At 39.3% G+C, this 19,357-nt stretch overlaps 1 protein-coding gene across 1 annotated transcript in view; it reads left to right on the top strand.

The window, feature by feature from the left end:
• The first annotated feature begins 3,697 nt into the window (after positions 1-3,697).
• The window catches only part of E2F1 (E2F transcription factor 1), a 157,773-nt gene continuing 142,113 nt past the window's right edge, over positions 3,698-19,357 (top strand). Inside the window, exon 1 of the mRNA XM_053712844.1 lies at positions 3,698-5,072. Within this exon, the coding sequence (XP_053568819.1) occupies positions 4,836-5,072 (237 nt within the window). The 5' untranslated portion in view covers positions 3,698-4,835. The remainder of the gene's footprint in view (positions 5,073-19,357) is intronic.

The raw sequence follows: 19,357 nt of genomic DNA, 5'->3' as shown, positions 1-19,357 counted from the left end.
CTTCCTCTATTGGGTTCATATGTGTTTCTCCTGCGCATCTAAGCCAGTGCCTCACCAGACTCTGACCTCACCGCACGTCACTGGATGGGACCACCCGGTTCTGTGTGGACTACAGGCTGCTCAACGAAAGGACCACCACTGACGCTTACCTGATGCCGCGGGTAGACGAAGTACTAGACTGTGTTGCTAGGGGACGCTATCTGACCACCATAGACCTGTGTAAGGGCTACTGGCAGATTCCCCTGGCCGAGGATGTTATCCCCAAGTCGACATTTGTCACCCCATTTGGCCTGTACCAGTTTAAGGTCTTTCCCTTTGGGATGAAGAATGCTCCGGCTACCTTCCAGCGTATGGTGGATAGACTCCTCGATGGCTTCCAGGAATTTGCTTGTGCATACCTTGACGACATTGCGGTCTACAGTGAGTCCTGGGAGGAACACCTAGTCCATGTAGGGGTGGTCCTGGACAAGATTCGGGCCGCTGGCCTGACCTTGAAACCAGACAAGTGCCATCTAGGTATGGCTGAAGTACAGTACTTCGGTCACAGAGTGGGGTGTGGGAGCCAGAGACCGGAGCCAGTCAAGGTAGAGGCTGTGGCTAATTGGCCCACACCTATCACTAAGACCCAAGTGCTAGCCTTCTTGGGGATGGCAGGGTACTACCAACGTTTTGTCCCAGACTACAGTACTATCGCCAAGCCCCTGACTGACCTGACTAAGAAGAACCTCCCTAAGCAGGTCCTGTGGTCTCCCGCTTGTGAAGCCGCGTTTCAGGCACTGAAGCAGGCTCTTGTGAATGCGCCTGTCTTGGCTGCCCCAGTCCCTAACAAATATTTTCTCGTTCATACAGATGCTTCCATGTATGGACTGGGGGCTGTGCTGAGCCAAGTCGGGGAGGATGGAGGAGAGCACCCTGACGCATACTTAAGCAGAAAGTTGTTACCCTAGAGAAGAAAGTTATGTGGCAGTGGAGAAGGAATGTTTAGCCCTGGTCTGGGCACTGAAGAAGTTGAGCCCTTATTTATACGGACAGGAATTCTCTCTCATAACGGACCACAATCCCTTAGTCTGGCTTAACCGGGTCTCAGGAGACAATGGTAGATTGCTGCTGTGGAGTTTAGCCCTCCAACCCTATAACGTCACCACCAGCTACCGGCCCGGTAAGCAGAACGGGAATGCAGATGGATTGTCCCGGCAAATTGACATTCCTACCACCTCCTAGTCCGGTCATCCCCAAGTTGACCCACCAAAGGTTCAAGCCGGGTCTGCTGGAGTGTCCCACAAGGAGGGAGCCGTGTGACAGACCCCTCTGTCCTGGAACTATGTGGCTCTCCTGGTTAATTTGTGTGGATTTGTATGATTTCCTGTCCGTACTTCCCCGTTCGTTTATTCTTTTTTTAATCTCCCGAACACCGATGAAACTGCCAACCTCCCTACGGATTATGGTTTCTGGCATTATGTTTAAGTCACCCTGTGGCCATCATAGGTACAGGGTGTGGATCCAACAGTACTAAAGGGGTTAACTCGCTCCTTGTTCAGTTTTGAGAAACTGTATTTTCTGATACAGGTTTCCTGGCATCAGCTATTGTTTACTGTAATTAGGTTTAGGTGATACGCTTTCACCTTGTTTAATCACCTCCAGAGTCCAGACTGCTAGGTGCCAGGAAGGATTCCATTGTTTCCTTGTGTTTGATTGTTTATTTGTTTATGTAATGTATTTTTATTGTATCCTGTAAAATGGCGTTTGTCCTCTATCCATGGAGATAATTGGATTTCTTCCCAATTATCTCCAGGACAGAGAGGAGGGGTATGGCTAATGTACTATACTTGTCCCAGCCTTCCATCTGGTCCCCTAGGGGAGTGTCCACCAGGTGGGAGACCTGCTTAAATACTGGGCATGTAGCCCTCAATAAATGAGATTCCTGTTTTACCCTCAAGATGGAGCTTGGTCTCGTGTTTGGGGGGATTGCTACTTTGAATTATTCTTTTGCCTGTTCCCGGAGAGAAGGATTTCGTGTATTTTCCCCGTTCAGTGAATTAACTGTATTTGTGTGTTGCTATTCCCGTACTAAGGGCATCTTTCATCTGGTATTAACCCTCGATACAAGGGTTATACCATAACACCAACCATTTTGTTATGAGCAGTTTACTGTTTACAACTTGTGTCTCAGTGCTATAGTCTGGCAAATTTTACTACGGTAATTGTCACTATTTTACAGGTGCAGTTTTTATTGAATACTAATTAAAGACCGTGCTGTGCTAGTGTTAAACTAAACATAGCGCTATTGCACCCCTAATATAAGTTAGTTAAAACATGTTTTTAAGTTTTTAAACACACTGGCAAGTGAAAAGAATGCTAAAACCACCATGTTTCACTTTAAAGTGAATGTAAAGTCACCTATATCCTTTAACTCAATATTGGCAAGCAATTCAAATTAGGGGGACTTTAATTCATAGTTTTTCCCTGTTTTTATTAATTAAAGTTAATAAATATCCTTTTCTCTTTGTTTTCGTGCTGTTTCCTCCGTGCGCCATATTGTCCCTCATGTTGTGAATGTTTGACAGCAACTATTGCAAATCCTGATCCCCCCCCCTGGAGTTCAACCCCTTTTTAGAAACGTCATGCACTTCTTCTGCGCATGCGTTAGAACATTATCTCATGATTCAGAACGATGCGCATTCACGCAACGCGCATGCTCTATAGCACACAATTGTAAATTGAGCATTAAACAAAGATTACTATGTTGTGCTGTATGGGTGATTTTAACTCATGCGCAGATAAAGAGCTCCACGGGTGCACGCTTCAGACATACGTATAAAGCGGTTGGTACCACTCTATACGTCACCCTGTCAAGAACAAGGAAGTGCCGGGTGGGAGGAGTAAGATTGAAATCTGAACAAAGTTAGTGATTAAAATATAAAATAAATGGTAATTTTTAAGTAACAGTTTTAATACAAATGTGTAAAAGAAGTATTAGGAGGCTACAGCTATTCGAAAATTGCCATTCACTTTAAGGCGGTTTTCACTTTACAGCGGGGCTCCGGCCCCTAACCCGCTGTATGAACGGGTACCTATACATGAGCGCTCCTATTGCATACTCTACGGTTTGCAATAAAAAAAATATATAATTGCATACTGCAATACTGTTTAAAACAATTTTGATATACATCTATGATTCACAAAATTAATGTGGTTTACTCATATCAACATATATTACACACCCTATTATTAGGCAATAACGTTATCAGTCCAGATAGGTTGGTGTTACATATATTCCCCTTTCATGTTTATTTACGAAGCATATATTGTTGTACAATTATAGTTGTGTATTTTTCTCGGGGTTATAAAACATCCAAAGATTACATTAGATTTCACTCCCCATTCATTCCTTTTTATGACTCTGCTAGTCTAGTACTCTGCTCTCTGCTGTGTGTGCTGTCTAGGATGCAAGTGTTTTTCCTGTCACAAAAAAAGATTACGCCTACCGCCCACGCTTCCCTCCAATAAACATCCATGTTTTTCTCAGTTTTCTTATCTAATTGGCCAGAAATGTTTCCGTCACTGTCACATTCCCGCCCTCTAGTTTTCAAACACCACGTAGCCAATTGGATGCAACTACTCAGGCAACAGTAGCCAATGGAGTCGTTGTAGTGACGTACCCTGCAGTTTCGCGGCAAAAAACGATTTGGCGCGCAAATGGCTGAGTATTCGGAGGGTCGGTCATCAGCTGGGACATGAAAACAATTACACCGGTGTTTTGGTAACTGAACACGGGTTGGTCTTCTTCAGGATTCGGCTTCCACCCATACATTGCAGACCTATCAATTTTTGGAACATGTTTTTGTATTCGGACACTGCTTTTAATTAAAGCACTCCCATTACACTTCATGGGATCTGGCCTACAAGTTTAAAATACTTTTTATTACATTAAATATATATATATATATTTTAGTCACCGTTTGCAGGGTTTATTATTGCGTTATGTTTTTGTATGCGCTTTTCATTTTTGCGTGTGTAACTAGAAATTTACTTTTTTTGCACATAAAACTTTCTGGATTCATAAACTGGGACATACAATTATTATTGAAGCACCTTCTCACTTTTCTTTTGTTTTAAACGCATATTAAATCTTTATAACCCGTGCTATTTGCAAGGATTGGGGTTATATTTGAATAAGCAGCACTTATTTTTCCCCTAAATATTAAACTTTTGGAATCTAAATGCAATTACGTTTTTTTTTTCTTTTTGGATGCCTTTAACTTCGTGTTTTAGTGCAATGCATTTTTAACTTTTCATATATAGATACCCAAATGTCAGAGTCAATTACAAAACAGAATGCAACATCTATTCTGTATGCCTATAAAACAATGCTTAATAGCAAATAATGGTGGTATTGTATTCTAAACCACATCTGCCTAATGCGCATTGCAAAATCCATCAATTTTTATGTTTTCTTTTTCTGTGGAAAGCTGGAACCTATCACCTGAGTCATCAGCTACATCTTTGTTGAATAATTAAGCTATACATGTACAACATATTTTGGGGTTTAGATGTTTTCCCCTCAAATTGAAAGGTGGGGAAGGTGAAGAAAAAGGATTAGAAAGGCACAATTGGATTTTGTTTGGGATCAGAATCTGTTGGTCCTCCTCTAAAACCTTTTGTCTAAGTGGTTGCTCAACTAATTAATGGGCCAGCTCAGTAATGCTTACTATATAGAAGCTTCTACTATCCTATTGTTTGTTTGGGACCATATAATTTTAATTGCATAATATGATCATCATGGCAAGTGTGTGGACTGTGAGACTGAAGGAATAGCTGTTTCTGACCCACTGATCATGTCCCAAGAGATTGGACTTTCTTATAACTGCAGTGATGGAGATGTAGGAACTGTATGGGAAACCAATGCTATCCATGTTGGCGAACAGCAGATTGTCATTATATCCACACCAGATATCTCAGGAGAGGTATCTGGAAGCCAGACTCTCAGTGAGGCAGAGCTGATGCTATTTACAACCCCACAGGGACCTGGGACTGTGTGTGCTGGCCAGAAACCCACCCTTGGACGCCCACCGGTAATATGGCATTGTCTTTTATTTACAAATATCATGCTTTGGTTCATTATATATGTCTGCAGTAGAGTCTTAGATAAAGCTTTGTCATGCTACAAAACTACTGCTTTTAGTTTGTGTAGTTCTGGTTGTATCTCTGTGGAGCAAGTTGTATGATTTCTTGAACAATGGGCAATGTGACACACAGGAGCCCAAGTGCTCATTTTTAGAAAGCAAACCTGTTTGGCTAAGCTGGGGGGGTGTGTGTGTTTTTTTTTTGTTTTTTTTTGTGTTTTTGCAAAAAGCAAGAGGTGAATCTTTGCTCAGGCTTGCTTAGTGTCTTATCTCTCAGCTACAGTTATCCATTGGCGTCAGTATCATCAATGTTTTTCTTTGAGGACGCCTGCCTAGAGACTTTTTTTTCCTTCCTCCTTTTAATGAACCACTGTGACTAAGTAAAATGTATCTATTGCATTTTCTAGTTTACTTCTGTTATAAAATTTGCTTCTTTCTATTGGTATCCTTTTGTTGGAGCAGCAATGCACTACTGTGAGCTAGCTGAGCACATCTGCTGAGCCTACTGCAAGAGGGGTATATATAAAGCCACCATTCAGCAGAAAGCTCTGTAGATCTTTGCTGCTCCTGAGCCTACCTAGGTATGTTTTTCAACAAAGGATACCAAGAGGAAAAAACAAATGAGATATTAGAAATAAATTGGAAAGTTGTTCTAAATTGCATGCTTTATCTGAATCCTAACATTTAATTTGACTTTGTCAGAGTTTTTTTATTTTTAAGGAATGCATAACACATTAGTATTGGATTTATTCAGCACAATGACTTAACTAGCATTATCATTTGTGAGGATCCGAATGAGTAAGAAGGCAGCTGCTTGTAGTATTCGGCTTTATGGAGCCGGATATCTTCTTGTGAAAGTGTAATACACAGTAAGATCTTAACAAATTCAGATTTTAGAGTGCCATTTTCACAAGAAAAAAAATCTGCCCCTTAAAAGAGCTGTCGGATCCTCACAAATGACCCGAATGCACATGCCTCTAGTCTTAAAGTGATGGTAAACACAAGTGTGTGATATGTTTTAATATAGTCTTATTACCTCCAATAGCTAAACCGCAACTGATATTTTGGTATTTACAACTTTACTTCCCCCCCCCCAAGAGAGGGGCGAGAGAGCAAATGGGGTTGTGAAAGAATCCAACTAGATGGCAGAGTGGTGAAAGAATCCACCTGGATGCAGCGTAAGCTGCATCCTGGTGGATTCTGAAAATGGCAGGGTGGTTCTGTCACCACAATAGACCGCCCTTCAGACAATGGAAGGGTGGTTCCGTCACCACAAAAGACTGGGCAGGCTTTCCTACTTGCGTTACAAAATAGGTTGTTTCTACATCTGTAGTTTAAACACAAATTAGACTTTTTTTTATTTTTTTATTATAAAAGCTGTTTTTTGGGGGAGGGTTCTGCAAGGTACCCACACAAACTTAAGTTTTTATACATATAATAATTTAATAATAATAATTTAATAATAATGTAATCATTATTATTAAAAATCAGTAGATAAAACTTATTTTGTCGCTTTGCATTATCTTTCATTTTACAAGAAATCTAACCATACAAATATTAGATACATTTTAAAGGGGCACTAAACCCAAATTTTTTTACGTGATTCAGATAGAGCATGCAACTTTCTAATTTACTTCTATTTTTTCTTCATTCTCTTTCTAGCTTTATTTGAAAAAGAAGGCATCTAAGCTTAGGAGCCATATTTTTTTGGTTCAGACCATGAACAGCACTTATTGGTTAGTGCTGTCCAATCAGCAAGGACAACCCAGGTTGTTCACAAAAAATGGGCCGGCATCTAAACTTACATTCTTGCTTTTCAAATAAACATACTAAGAGAATGAAGAAAATTTTATAATAGTAAATTAGAAAGTTGCTAAAATTGCATGCTCTGTCTGAATAACGAAAGAAAAAATTTGGGTTCAGTGAACCTTTAACCTCTTGTTAAAATGCATTTTTTTTTTTTTTTTTTTTTTTTTACTCCTGCCAAACTCAAGCAGCATAGCAGAAATATTTAGTTGAAATTATTTTTATTGCAGAACACAGAGATTACATCACATATACATACAAGAAAGATCCCTTACCCCTCCCTTCCCTCAAGAATAGATCTCCAGTCCAATGTCTATTATGCTTGAATGTAAGTGATGACCAAAAGAACAAATGAGGGCTCTCAGAGAGAACCTAGATTATTACGTAGATTAGACCAGAATGGTCTGCATTTCAGTGTGTCTGCATACCTAGATATAACTTCTACAAGAGAGAAGAATGACCAACATACAAGAAGAAAAAGTCTCTCTAGTCCATTGATCATCTCCTTTCTGCATCTCTCAAATATTTTCTTAAAACAATAAAAAAATTAACAGTTTAAATAAAACAAACATTAACTTTAACTTGCCTGTCTCATTAATTTTCCTGCCGCAGATCCGAAGAGGGAGCCCTCCCCCCCAAGTCTCACATGGGTCTCTATAAACAGTCAGTGTCTTATGTCCCCCTGTAACCTTTGTTCAGTGTCTGTGTATTGTCTGGGTATCGTATTTCTATGTATGTACTGTATCAATATCCCTTCAGGATCCAGTAGTCCCATACCTTCAAGAACTGATCGTGATTGGCTTGTATGAAAGATGCTAACTCAGACATCCTGTATGTGATTTTAATCTTTTCCATTACCTCTCCCCAAGTGGGTATCCCTGTTTTCCAATATCGGGCCATGCATATCCTAGTAGCAGTGCATAGAGTGCGTATAAATGTATTTATGGCTTTATTAAAGGGTTTAATATATTCATTTAGCAGCGCTTGAGACATTGTCAGGTTTATATTTTCCGATAGTACCTCACTTAGCAGTTTTAGATAGTTTAACCCACACCTGTTTTACCTGGGGGCATTCCCACTACATATGTATATAGGTCCCCGTTTCTGCACATCCTCTATAGCAATTTTTATTACCCCTTTGAGTGTGATGTGATTATCGGGTGAGATACCACCTGAAGATGGTTTTAATAGTTTTCTTTAAAGTCTGCGCTGATTAGACCTTTCCTTGCTGTATGAAAGATTGCCTCCCTTGACTGTCACATTCATGTCCAGTTCCCATTTCTCCATTAGAGTTGTTTTAGAAGTGTTTTTGGCTGTCTGTATTATTATGTATATGTGAGAAATAAGTTTTTTTTTGTGCCTGAGACTGGAACTGGAGTATCGTTCTAGTGTTGTCAAACTCTGTCTATGATTACGTGGTATGGCCTGTGTGATTGCTGATGCTATCTGTAAATACAGAAACCATTGTAGCTTTTCTGGCATTTATTTTTTCTTGTATCTGCTGAAATGTAGCAATTTTACCTTTGTGTAGAAAATCAGCCACCCTGTAGAGCCCCTTGTTTTCCCACTTTCCATTCGGTCCGCAGAAGTCTTTGCCTATAAGTGTCCTAATTTGTCTCATCAATGAATCTGTCGGGAATATCTGTAGAGATGTTGACATTGAATTCTATAATGCCATCATCTCTCCTGTTAGTTTCGGGGCCTGTGTCGCTCTAGAAATATATCCCCTGGTTGTTCCCATAGAATATCATCTGGTTGTTTATAGCCCGCCATTAAAGTTTCCACTCGCACCCACACCAAATCATTTGGCTTTTTACCCATTAGAGTAGTCTGTGCTAGTCTCGCCGCCTCATAATAATTTAGCAGGTTTGGAACCCCTACCCCACCGAGTTGCTTATGTTGCAATAATGTTTCGGAAGGTATTCTGGCCTTCTTGTTACCCCGATCAAGTCAGATTGTAATTTGTTGAGTTCTACTAAGGGAATTTTAATTCAACAAAAAGAGTGTCCACAGCACCAAATAAATGAAGAGGTTTATTCTGGTACAAACATTAAAACATGCAACGTTTCGGGATCCATTCCCTTAATCATGCATCATGCATCTAAGGGAATTTTAATTGGTAGGGCCCTAAATAGGTACAGTAATCTTGGGAGAGTGTTAATCTTAATGGCCGACAAACGGCTGTACCACGAGAAACCGCTAGCCTTCAAAATTTTTATCTCTTTTCTAATCACCTTATATAAAGGGACATAATTCAGTTTATATAGTTCTGTGATATCGCTTGATATTTTGATTCCTAAATATTTAAGTGCCTCTTTTACCCATTTAATTGCAAAATTGGTGTCGATTAATTATTTTGTATGGTTTGGGAGTGCAGTAGGTAGTGTCTCACACTTTTCTAGATTATCCTTATATCCTGAAATATCAGAGTAGTCTTGTAATATTTGGTATAGGTGCGGTAGAGACGCCAATGGTTTGGTCAGGGTAAGAAGGACATTGTCTGCAAACAAAGATTTAAATTCCTCTCCTATAATGACTCCATGGACCTCTGGGGTCAGGCGAATTGTCGCTGCTAGCGGCTCTATACAGAGTGCCAATAGAAGTGGCGACAGGGGGCCAACCCTGCCTTGTACCATTTCAATGAGTTTAGATTGGTAGCCTGCCGCTCTAATATGTGCTGTAGGGTGTGAATATATGTTCCTAATAGCCTGAACAAATGGGCCTCGAAACCCTAACCTATCTAAAACCTCAAACATGAAATTCCAATCTATTCTGTTTAACGCCTTCTCCGCGTCCAGAGATAGGACCAGAGAAGGAGTTCGAGTTCTATTAAGGTAGTCCACCTGGGAGATCATGCGTCTTGTGTTGTCTGGGGCCTCTCTTTCCATAATAAACCCCACTTGGTCTGGATGAACCAGCTTAGGTAACTGTGTTTTAAGCCGGTTTGCTAAAATTTTAGTGAAGATCTTTGTCTTGATTAATTAGGGATATGGGTCTATAACTTTGGCATAATGTTGGGTTCCTACCTGGCTTAGGGATCCTTTGGGATTTCCTATAGCAGAAATATTTAAAGGGACATAGTACACTATTTTTTTTTTTTTCTTTGCATCAATGTTTTGTAGATTTATTTGTATAGTGGAGAGTAAGTGAAGGAACAATAGCCTAACCTTATTGTTCAAGTATGAATTTTTAGGGCTAGATTTATCATAGCTGAGGCTTACAGGGGCACGTAGACGTGCCCCTGTATGCCTCAGCTTGCCTGTGGCAGGGCATAATTACCCGTAGGTAATTAACATTGCACACAAGCGCAATTTTGCGTTCACGTGCAATCCTGCCCGCGCACAGCAGCTGTCAATCTCGGTCGGACTCGACCGAGGAGATTGAATTTCGCCACCTTAGAGGTGGCGAATAGCTTAGGGAAGCAGCGGTCTGGTGACCGCTGCTTGATAAATCACGGCGAGCAAGTTCATGTGAGAACTTGCTGCTGTAGGGGCTTGATAAATCTAGCCCTAAATGTGGGAGTGAAGGAGCGCCTCAAATTGAGGCTTGAGTATACTATGAAAATACGTTATCTTCACAGATGTATTGATGGAGATACAGGAAAAGGGGTACAGCTGATAATGATAAAGTAGATAAAATAGAAACGATAGGACTATTTTGCATTTGAATAAAGGCATTTAGGTTACAGTAGGGAGCATAGAATGTTCCAACTGTCAGAGGGAAATGTATAGGGTAAAAGCTGCTAGAGATTGCGGCAATAAGACAAAGAAATATAAACTAGTTGATAACTTAAATGTATGTGTTTATAACTATGGTAAATAGCAACAGTGGAAAGGATAAATGGCAACAATAGTGACTGGGGAACAGAAGCAGTTTAGCTGTATACAAAAAGAAACAAAATATTACACTGCTGGAGAAAAGCAAATAGACTGTAGTATACAATAAAATCCATGGTTTAACCCCTTAAGGACCACAATGTACCCTGTATGTCACTGGTCATTAAGGGTTTTTTCAGGACATAATAGCACAAGTCTAGAAGAACACACTATTAATGTCCTCCCTCCAGCAGGCTTTGTGGAATAGAGCAGTCTCGACGCTGGTGGCAAGACCGCGCTTTAAAACAATCAAGTCCCAAAAAAGGCCAGTGACATACAGGGTACGTCGCTGGTCCTTAAGGGGTTAAAGGGAAGGATAGTCTAATCAGTATTCAACTTAAATTTTTCAGATAGACCATGCAACGTTCTAATGTACTATTATTATCAATTTTTCTTCGTTCTTTGTATTTTTATTTGAAAAAGCAAGAATTTAAGCTTAGGAGTCGGCCCATTTTTTTGGTTCAGCACCTCAGTAGCACTTTGGTTGGTGTCTAAATGTAGCCACCAATTAGCAAGTTCTACCAAGGTTCTGAACCAAAAATGGGCCGGCTCCTAAGCTTACATTCAAATAAAGATAGCAAGAGAATGTAGAAAAATTGATAATAGCAGTAAATTAGAAAATTGCTTAAAATTGCATGCTCTATCTGAATCATGAAAGAAAAAAAATGGGTTTCATATCCCTCTAATATTAAAACAATAAAAACATGGTGAAGTACATATATGAAACAATAAGATTTTGCGCAACTAAGTCTAATCGATTGGCCAATCTTTTTTTCTAAGTCCTATCAGTAAAGAAAGAAAAAAAAAAAGGGGGGTGGAGTGATACTGGTGAGGAGGTCAAGTGTCCACAAAAATTGAAGAAAGCAAACTTGCTTTTAATAGTGATTGAAAATAAAGTTCCTGATTAGGATAGTCCCAAAAATGAGAGGGGTCCAGAGGTGATGCCCCCTCTGTGGGGGAAGGTGCAATCCGCTTGATTCAAGTGAGCGTGGTCTGTTTCAATAGTGTCCAGAAATCCTATAGAAGAACCTGTGGAAAGAACAACCAAAAAATACTGCACCAAGCGATTTCAATAACGTGGCTGTATTAGGAAATGTGCTCACCAATTTAATGACAAGAACTCGGGGTGGTATGTCATTAACTATGGATGTCGGATGTCTATGCGTTTCAGCATACAAGACCTTTGTCAAGACTATATATATGACTGCTACTGTTCGCCAGCCACTATTGTTGCCATTTATCCTTTCCACTGTTGCTATTTACCATAGCTATAACACATTTAAGTTATCAACTTGTTTATATTTCTTTTTGTCTTATTACCGCAATCTCTAGCAGCTTTTACCCTATACATTTCCCTCTGACAGTTGGAACATTCTATCCTCCCTACTGTATCCTAAGTGCCTTTATTCAAATGCAAAATAGTCCTATTGTTTCTATTTTATCATTACCAGCTGTACCCCTTTTCTTGTATCTTGATTTATTTGTATAGCCCGTCTGGGAGTGTTCTTGTAAATGTGTAGTTTTGCTTATTTTTAAATAACGTGCTGATTTTCAGACTCCTAACCAAGCCCCAAAGTATCAGATGCAGACTCAAGTCCACAGATTTCTGCTTACTCCTGTTTTGTGTAATGTATTATGCGGGGGGGGGGGGGGGGGCGGCTCTTCCTGCTTTCTCAGTAGCCTAACCTCCTTAACAGTGCTAAACTGGGAGCTTCTGTGAGTTTTTAATAGATTTTATACTGGATTTTTAATTAAGTATCTGTGCATATTCTTCTTTATACAGGGAGTGCAGAATTATTAGGCAAGTTGTATTTTTGAGGATTAATTTTATTATTGAAAAACAACCATATTCTCAATGAACCCAAAAAACTCATTAATATCAAAGCTGAATAGTTTTGGAAGTAGTTTTTAGTTTGTTTTTAGTTATAGCTATTTTAGGGGGATATCTGTGTGTGCAGGTGACTATTACTGTGCATAATTATTAGGCAACTTAACAAAAAACAAATATATACCCATTTCAATTATTTATTTTTACCAGTGAAACCAATATAATATCTCAACATTCACAAATATACATTTCTGACATTCAAAAACAAAACAAAAACAAAAACAAATCAGTGACCAATATAGCCACCTTTCTTTGCAAGGACACTCAAAAGCCTGCCATCCATGGATTCTGTCAGTGTTTTGATCTGTTCACCATCAACATTGCGTGCAGCAGCAACCACAGCCTCCCAGACACTGTTCAGAGAGGTGTACTGTTTTCCCTCCTTGAAAATCTCACATTTGATGATGGACCACAGGTTCTCAATGGGGTTCAGATCAGGTGAACAAGGAGGCCATGTCATTAGATTTTCTTCTTTTATACCCTTTCTTGCCAGCCACGCTGTGGAGTACTTGGACGCGTGTGATGGAGCATTGTCCTGCATGAAAATCATGTTTTTCTTGAAGGATGCAGACTTCTTCCTGTACCACTGCTTGAAGAAGGTGTCTTCCAGAAACTGGTAGTAGGACTGGGAGTTGAGCTTGACTCCATCCTCAACCCGAAAAGGCCCCACAAGCTCATCTTTGAGGATACCAGCCCAAACCAGTACTCCACCTCCACCTTGCTGGCGTCTGAGTCGGACTGGAGCTCTCTGCCCTTTACCAATCCAGCCACAGGCCCATCCATCTGGCCCATCAAGACTCACTCTCATTTCATCAGTCCATAAAACCTTAGAAAAATCAGTCTTGAGATATTTCTTGGCCCAGTCTTGACGTTTCAGCTTGTGTGTCTTGTTCAGTGGTGGTCGTCTTTCAGTCTTTCTTACCTTGGCCATGTCTCTGAGTATTGCACACCTTGTGCTTTTGGGCACTCCAGTGATGTTGCAGCTCTGAAATATGGCCAAACTGGTGGCAAGTGGCATCTTGGCAGCTGCACGCTTGACTTTTCTCAGTTCATGGGCAGTTATTTTGCGCCTTGGTTTTTCCACACGCTTCTTGCGACCCTGTTGACTATTTTGAATGAAACGCTTGATTGTTCGATGATCACGCTTCAGAAGCTTTGCAATTTTAAGAGTGCTGCATCCCTCTGCAAGACATTTCACTATTTTTGACTTTTCTGAGCCTGTCAAGTCCTTCTTTTGACCCATTTTGCCAAAGGAAAGGAAGTTGCCTAATAATTATGCACACCTGATATAGGGTGTTGATGTCATTAGACCACACCCCTTCTCATTACAGAGATGCACATCACCTAATATGCTTAATTGGTAGTAGGCTTTCGAGCCTATACAGCTTGGAGTAAGACAACATGCATAAAGAGGATGATGTGGTCAAAATACTAATTTGCCTAATAATTCTGCACTCCCTGTAGTAGTGCCTATTATACATGCAGTTAACTTAATATTGGTGTATACTGTCTATTTAAAAAAAAAAAATCAACGAATATCCAGCACAGATAAGTGCACGCTGTCAGACCAAGCACCAAGGGTCAGTCAATACAATTACGTCCTAAACATTGTTGTTCCTCTTTACCTTCGTACAATAAAGTAAAATAAATTATTCCTGAAACAGTGCTGCTTTCATTACTGAGATTGCATTTAAAAAATAATTGTGCTAAACATCATCCTATACAGGTAGCCCTCAGTTTACGCCGGGGTTAGGTTCCAGAAGGAATGGTTGTAAATCGAAACCGTTGTAAATTGAAACCCTGTTTATAATGTAAGTCAATGGGAAGTGAGGCAGATAAGTTCCAGGCCCCTCTCAAAATTGTCATAAGTAGCATCTAATACATTATTTTTAAAGCTTTGAAATGAAGACTTTAAATGCTAAACAGCATTATAAACCTAATAAAATAATCACACAACACAGACTTCACTTGCATTTTTCTGCAAACAGTTCTTTCTATGCATTCCAATCTGGACTGATTTATAGAAAGGAAGATCTTGTTCCTTTGAAATCTGCTTGATAGCTCATGTCTGGTTAAACTGATTAATCAGCTTGCTTGGCTTTGCTGAAAAACAAGCGGACAGCTCCACCTACTGGCTATTTTAATAAATGCACTGCTTCTCAATGCTTTTCAATAGCAGTCACATGTCTGGAAAAAAAGTTGTTATTCTGAAACGGTGTAAATTGAACCGTTGTAAAATGAGGGCCACCTGTATAGAATTTTGCTTTTTTTTTTTTTTTTTTTTTTTTTTACACTTGCCTAGTCTCCCACTTATTTTTATGTTTTATTTTAGAGAACATGAATCTGAGCCATACCATCAACAGCACAACAAAATGAGGCTAATGGGTGTTAGGTGATCAGTACTTGGTTATGAGAGCTCAACTGAAAATTACAGGGTTGTGTGGCTCCCTCATTTAATAGGACTGTTTATTTCACATGAGGAGCCCCATACCCCTTCAAATTAATCAGATTAGGAGTAAGTGGTGCTGTAATAGCTCCCTGCAAAAGAAATGTATTGTTTTCTGGTGGGGCAGTTAAAGGGGCATGAAACTCGTTCCCAGTGTATGGTCTGGGGGCAGAGAGATGGAATTTTAATCCCCTCCCTTTCATGCCTCACAACCAGGAGATTTCCTGACTCAGCAGGGAGTTTCTGGTTGTCTGACTTTACCACTCCCTCACATGGTGATGTCACAGGTTGGTCAAGTGTTCTGTCGAACTCCAATTCCTCAAAACCTCCAATCTGATGCCACTTCTGGTGACTAATATTTTTACTATCTGTTTTTGCCTCGGGGGGCACCTCCGATCCTCTGGCATACACCCCAAGTAAACCTTGGGGAATGAGATTTATAAAGGGTGGCTTTGCCCTCCTTGAACCCCCCAGGTGGAGGCAAAATAGGCAATTACAGTGGTTTTGAATTGGTTGTGAATCCTGTCACTCAGAGTTTTCAATGTATTGGAGTTCTCGATAGAACACAAGCCCTCAGCCGCTTATACAGGAACGAAACTTGCAGTTTCTTTCACATTAAGTGAGTAAATAAAGTACTCCTTGGTCGTGTTGAAAAAGTTACTTTTACCTATCTGTTAACATTAAAAATGATTACCTGAACCTACATAAAGCACTGAACTGATGTGAGTTTGTAATGGAGATAGCTTTTATTATTCCATTAGGTGTGTTTCTCTTTCTTACTCTCTCCTTGTCTCAAAACATGCTCTGTAGCTATTGTGCAGCAGAGTTTTGTGGGAATTGTAGTCCCAGATGTTAAATCTGTATGGTGTTTTACCCTTGAGGGCAGTTAGTACCTGCAGTGTTTTACTTTTGGAAAATGTATATATTGGCTGAATTCTGCCTACATGCATGCACACAACTAACCACATCCAGTACACATGGAATGCACTATTTAGGATATTCAGTAGGTTAATGTACTTAAAAGCCACCGAACAAAATGTAATATGTTACACTATATAATTATAGTTTTGATTTGAGACACACATAAAATAACTTGCCCATATTGGCAAATATATGATAAATATATTGCAATCTTTTGGCTTCACAATTAATTTGGTATTTTGACACATCACTTCTAGCTCCATTCTTTGTTGGTTTTAAATACATTTTAGAAATCTGAGTTTGCTGTTGTGATTTTAAACGTTAAAAGGTTAAAATTTAGATCCCTGACTTTGGTTATTTAAAATGCCAAAAGTTCTATCACGCAAAGTAAACTTGTTACTATAACTAGCAATAGTTTTAAGATCCTTTTCGCTAGGCGGTGGAAAAATGCTGCTGTCCCAACTATTGCCCAATGGCTACAAGAATGCAACTATTCGATCCGAATGGAGGAGTATTTCTATATAAAACACTGCATAAACACATATGCACTGATGACAGCCTCCAGGGAGGAGTACTTGACAACCAATCTCAAAGCACCCCCTTCATAGGACCCCACCACCTAACTATACCTTTTTAAAATCTCTTTACTGTCCTATTTTCCCTGCTTATAAAACAGAGTATGTGGAGTAATGGCCAAGATTACTTTGTTTTTATATGAATAATCTCATCTAACTAGTTTCATGACGAAAGCAGTGAGAAAACATAATTCTGATGAGATCGGACTGATTTCTGATATAAATGATTATATAAGCCGACACACACTGTATTGTTTTATTGTACATGATTTTCATTGCAATGCTTACAAATATTCATGTATGCAGCTTCTATATCATTTGTTTTTAAATTTGTACATGGTTTTTTAAAAAAAAAAAAAGTATGGTAAACATTGCCCAAATGGTACTTTATATTCTAAGAGTGTGCATTACTGATTCAATGTACATAAATGTTGTAGCTGCAAGAATAGCATTTTAGAAATATCCTAGAATGGTCCCCCGGCTGCTCACAAGCCTGAACTAGTTAGTTTCTCCTCTATAACAAGCTGGTGGTAAAGTCCATTAGAAGACTACACGCCCCCCTTTCCCATTGTGCATGCAGATGGATAAAGCTGTCAGCCATGCGTGCGCATTAAAGTGAATGTCAAGTTTCACGAATGAAAGCCCTGTTTTCAAAAATACTATTAAAAACATGGGCACTTTCATTCATGAAAGTTTACATTGAAGCTGTTCTTTTAAAATAGCTTTTTATTCCTAGCAAGCATCAATTCCTCCGCCTCAAGACGTCTTCTTACTTCAGAAATGACGAATCCGGCTTCCTCTAATCACAGCGTGGCCTCAGACAATGGGGGGGATGCCGTTATTGGAGGAATCCGGATGTGTAATTTCTGGCGTAAGACGATTTGGAGGCGGTATAATCGCTGCTCTGGTGTTCCACGCTGGCTATGAATAAAAGGTATTTTAAAAGAACGGCTTAAAGGGACATGAAACCCAATTTTTTTTTCTTTCATGATTTAGACAGAGCATACAATTATAAACAACTTTCTAATTTACTTCTATTTATTTTGCTTCATTCTCTTGATATTCTTTGCTGAAAAGCATATCTAGATATGCTTAGTAGCTGCTGATTGGTAGCTGCACATAGATGCCTCCTCTGGTTCATTGTGTGCATCTCTATTTCTTCATTAAAGTATATCTAAAGAATTAAGCAAATTAGGTAATAGAAGTAAATTGGAATGTTTAAAATTATATTCTCTACCTTAATCATGAAAGAAAATGTTTGGGTATAGTGTCCCTTTAAATGTAAACTTTAATGAATGAAAGTGCCCTTGTTTTTTAATAGTATTTTTAAAAAAGGGGCTTTAATTCGTGAAATTTGACATTCACTTTAAAAACTTTCGACACCAATGTAAACCATAAATGATGCTTGTATCTGTTATTCACTGCTTGTATCAGTGTGCCCAAGTGTTACTAACCCATTGGAGCATTTCAAACAAATCTTTATAAACAGTTGGTAGGTATGTATTTTTAAAATTCTCTGCTTGCAATATTTAAACGGAATACATTTTTTTTTTTTTTTTTAATATTTTTTTTTTCTTAATGCTTGAGGTAAATATCTCTTGCTCCACAGAGAACAACTCACTGATACTAGAAAGTAAACGGTTAATCACAATCAAAATTAAAGGGTTTTTCCTTGCAAAACTGAAAAGTTAATCATCATTGCATTTAAACTTTGAATAGAAGCATTTTTTGCTAAAATGATTATGAAAACTGATGCATTTTTGCAAATACATGTATATGGCAAAACTGCCCTCCTAGAATGCTTCTTTCCCATTTTACATGTATTGTGTTTTTTTTTTTTTTATTTTTTTATTTCTATTGCAGTTCTGGCACACCATCCGGCAAAAAGTTTAACCAATATTAATTTAAGCTAAAATTACTTTAATTTTTTTCCCCTCTGTTATTGCACAAATTCTCATTACATAAATTTAAACTATGCAGTATTGTGCTTTGGATATCTGGAAATGTTATTACAAAGTAATACATACCCCCCCCCCCACCTTCTACATCCTAATGCCACCGGCTTGCAAAATTTTCTGTGCACACATTTATCCTTTGATAAATAAGTAATCCTAGGTAAGCTAAATCTGGCAGCAATGTTTATCAATGTTATACATAGTTGCAAGCACTTTTGCCATAGGAATGCTAAAGGCATGTGCACTCTCCTAAGCTATCAGTTTACCTAGATGTTTAATCTTACACAAAGGATATCTAAAGAATTAAGCAATTTTGATAATAGATGTGAATTGGGAGGTTGTTTAAAATTGCATGGTCTATCTGAATCATAAATGTTTAATTTTGACTTTACTGTTCCTTTAACCCCTTAACGACCAACGACGTATGGGGTACGTCCTGCAAAAAAATGCAGTTAATGACCATGGACGTACCCCGTACGTCGTTGGTCTTTGAAAGCAGTGGAAGCGATCCTGATCACTTCCAACTGCTTTCATGTTATAGCAGTGATGCCTCGATATTGAGGCATCCTGCTATAAAAATTTTTAGCCGTCCGATGCAGAGAGAGCCACCCTGTGGCCCTCTCTGCATCGGCCATCAATGGCTATGTTCGTTGGTGGGTGGGAGCTGATCCAGGGAGGCGGGTGGGTGGCCATCGGTGGGAAGGGGGGCGGGATCGAGTGCGCGGGTGCGCGCGCGTGCTTGTGAGCGCGGGTGCGCGCGCGGGAGTG

The sequence above is a fragment of the Bombina bombina genome, chromosome 1 (assembly GCF_027579735.1).
Source record: "Bombina bombina isolate aBomBom1 chromosome 1, aBomBom1.pri, whole genome shotgun sequence".
Taxonomy (NCBI): domain Eukaryota; kingdom Metazoa; phylum Chordata; class Amphibia; order Anura; family Bombinatoridae; genus Bombina; species Bombina bombina.
This window is presented reverse-complemented; position numbering and strand designations above follow the sequence as displayed.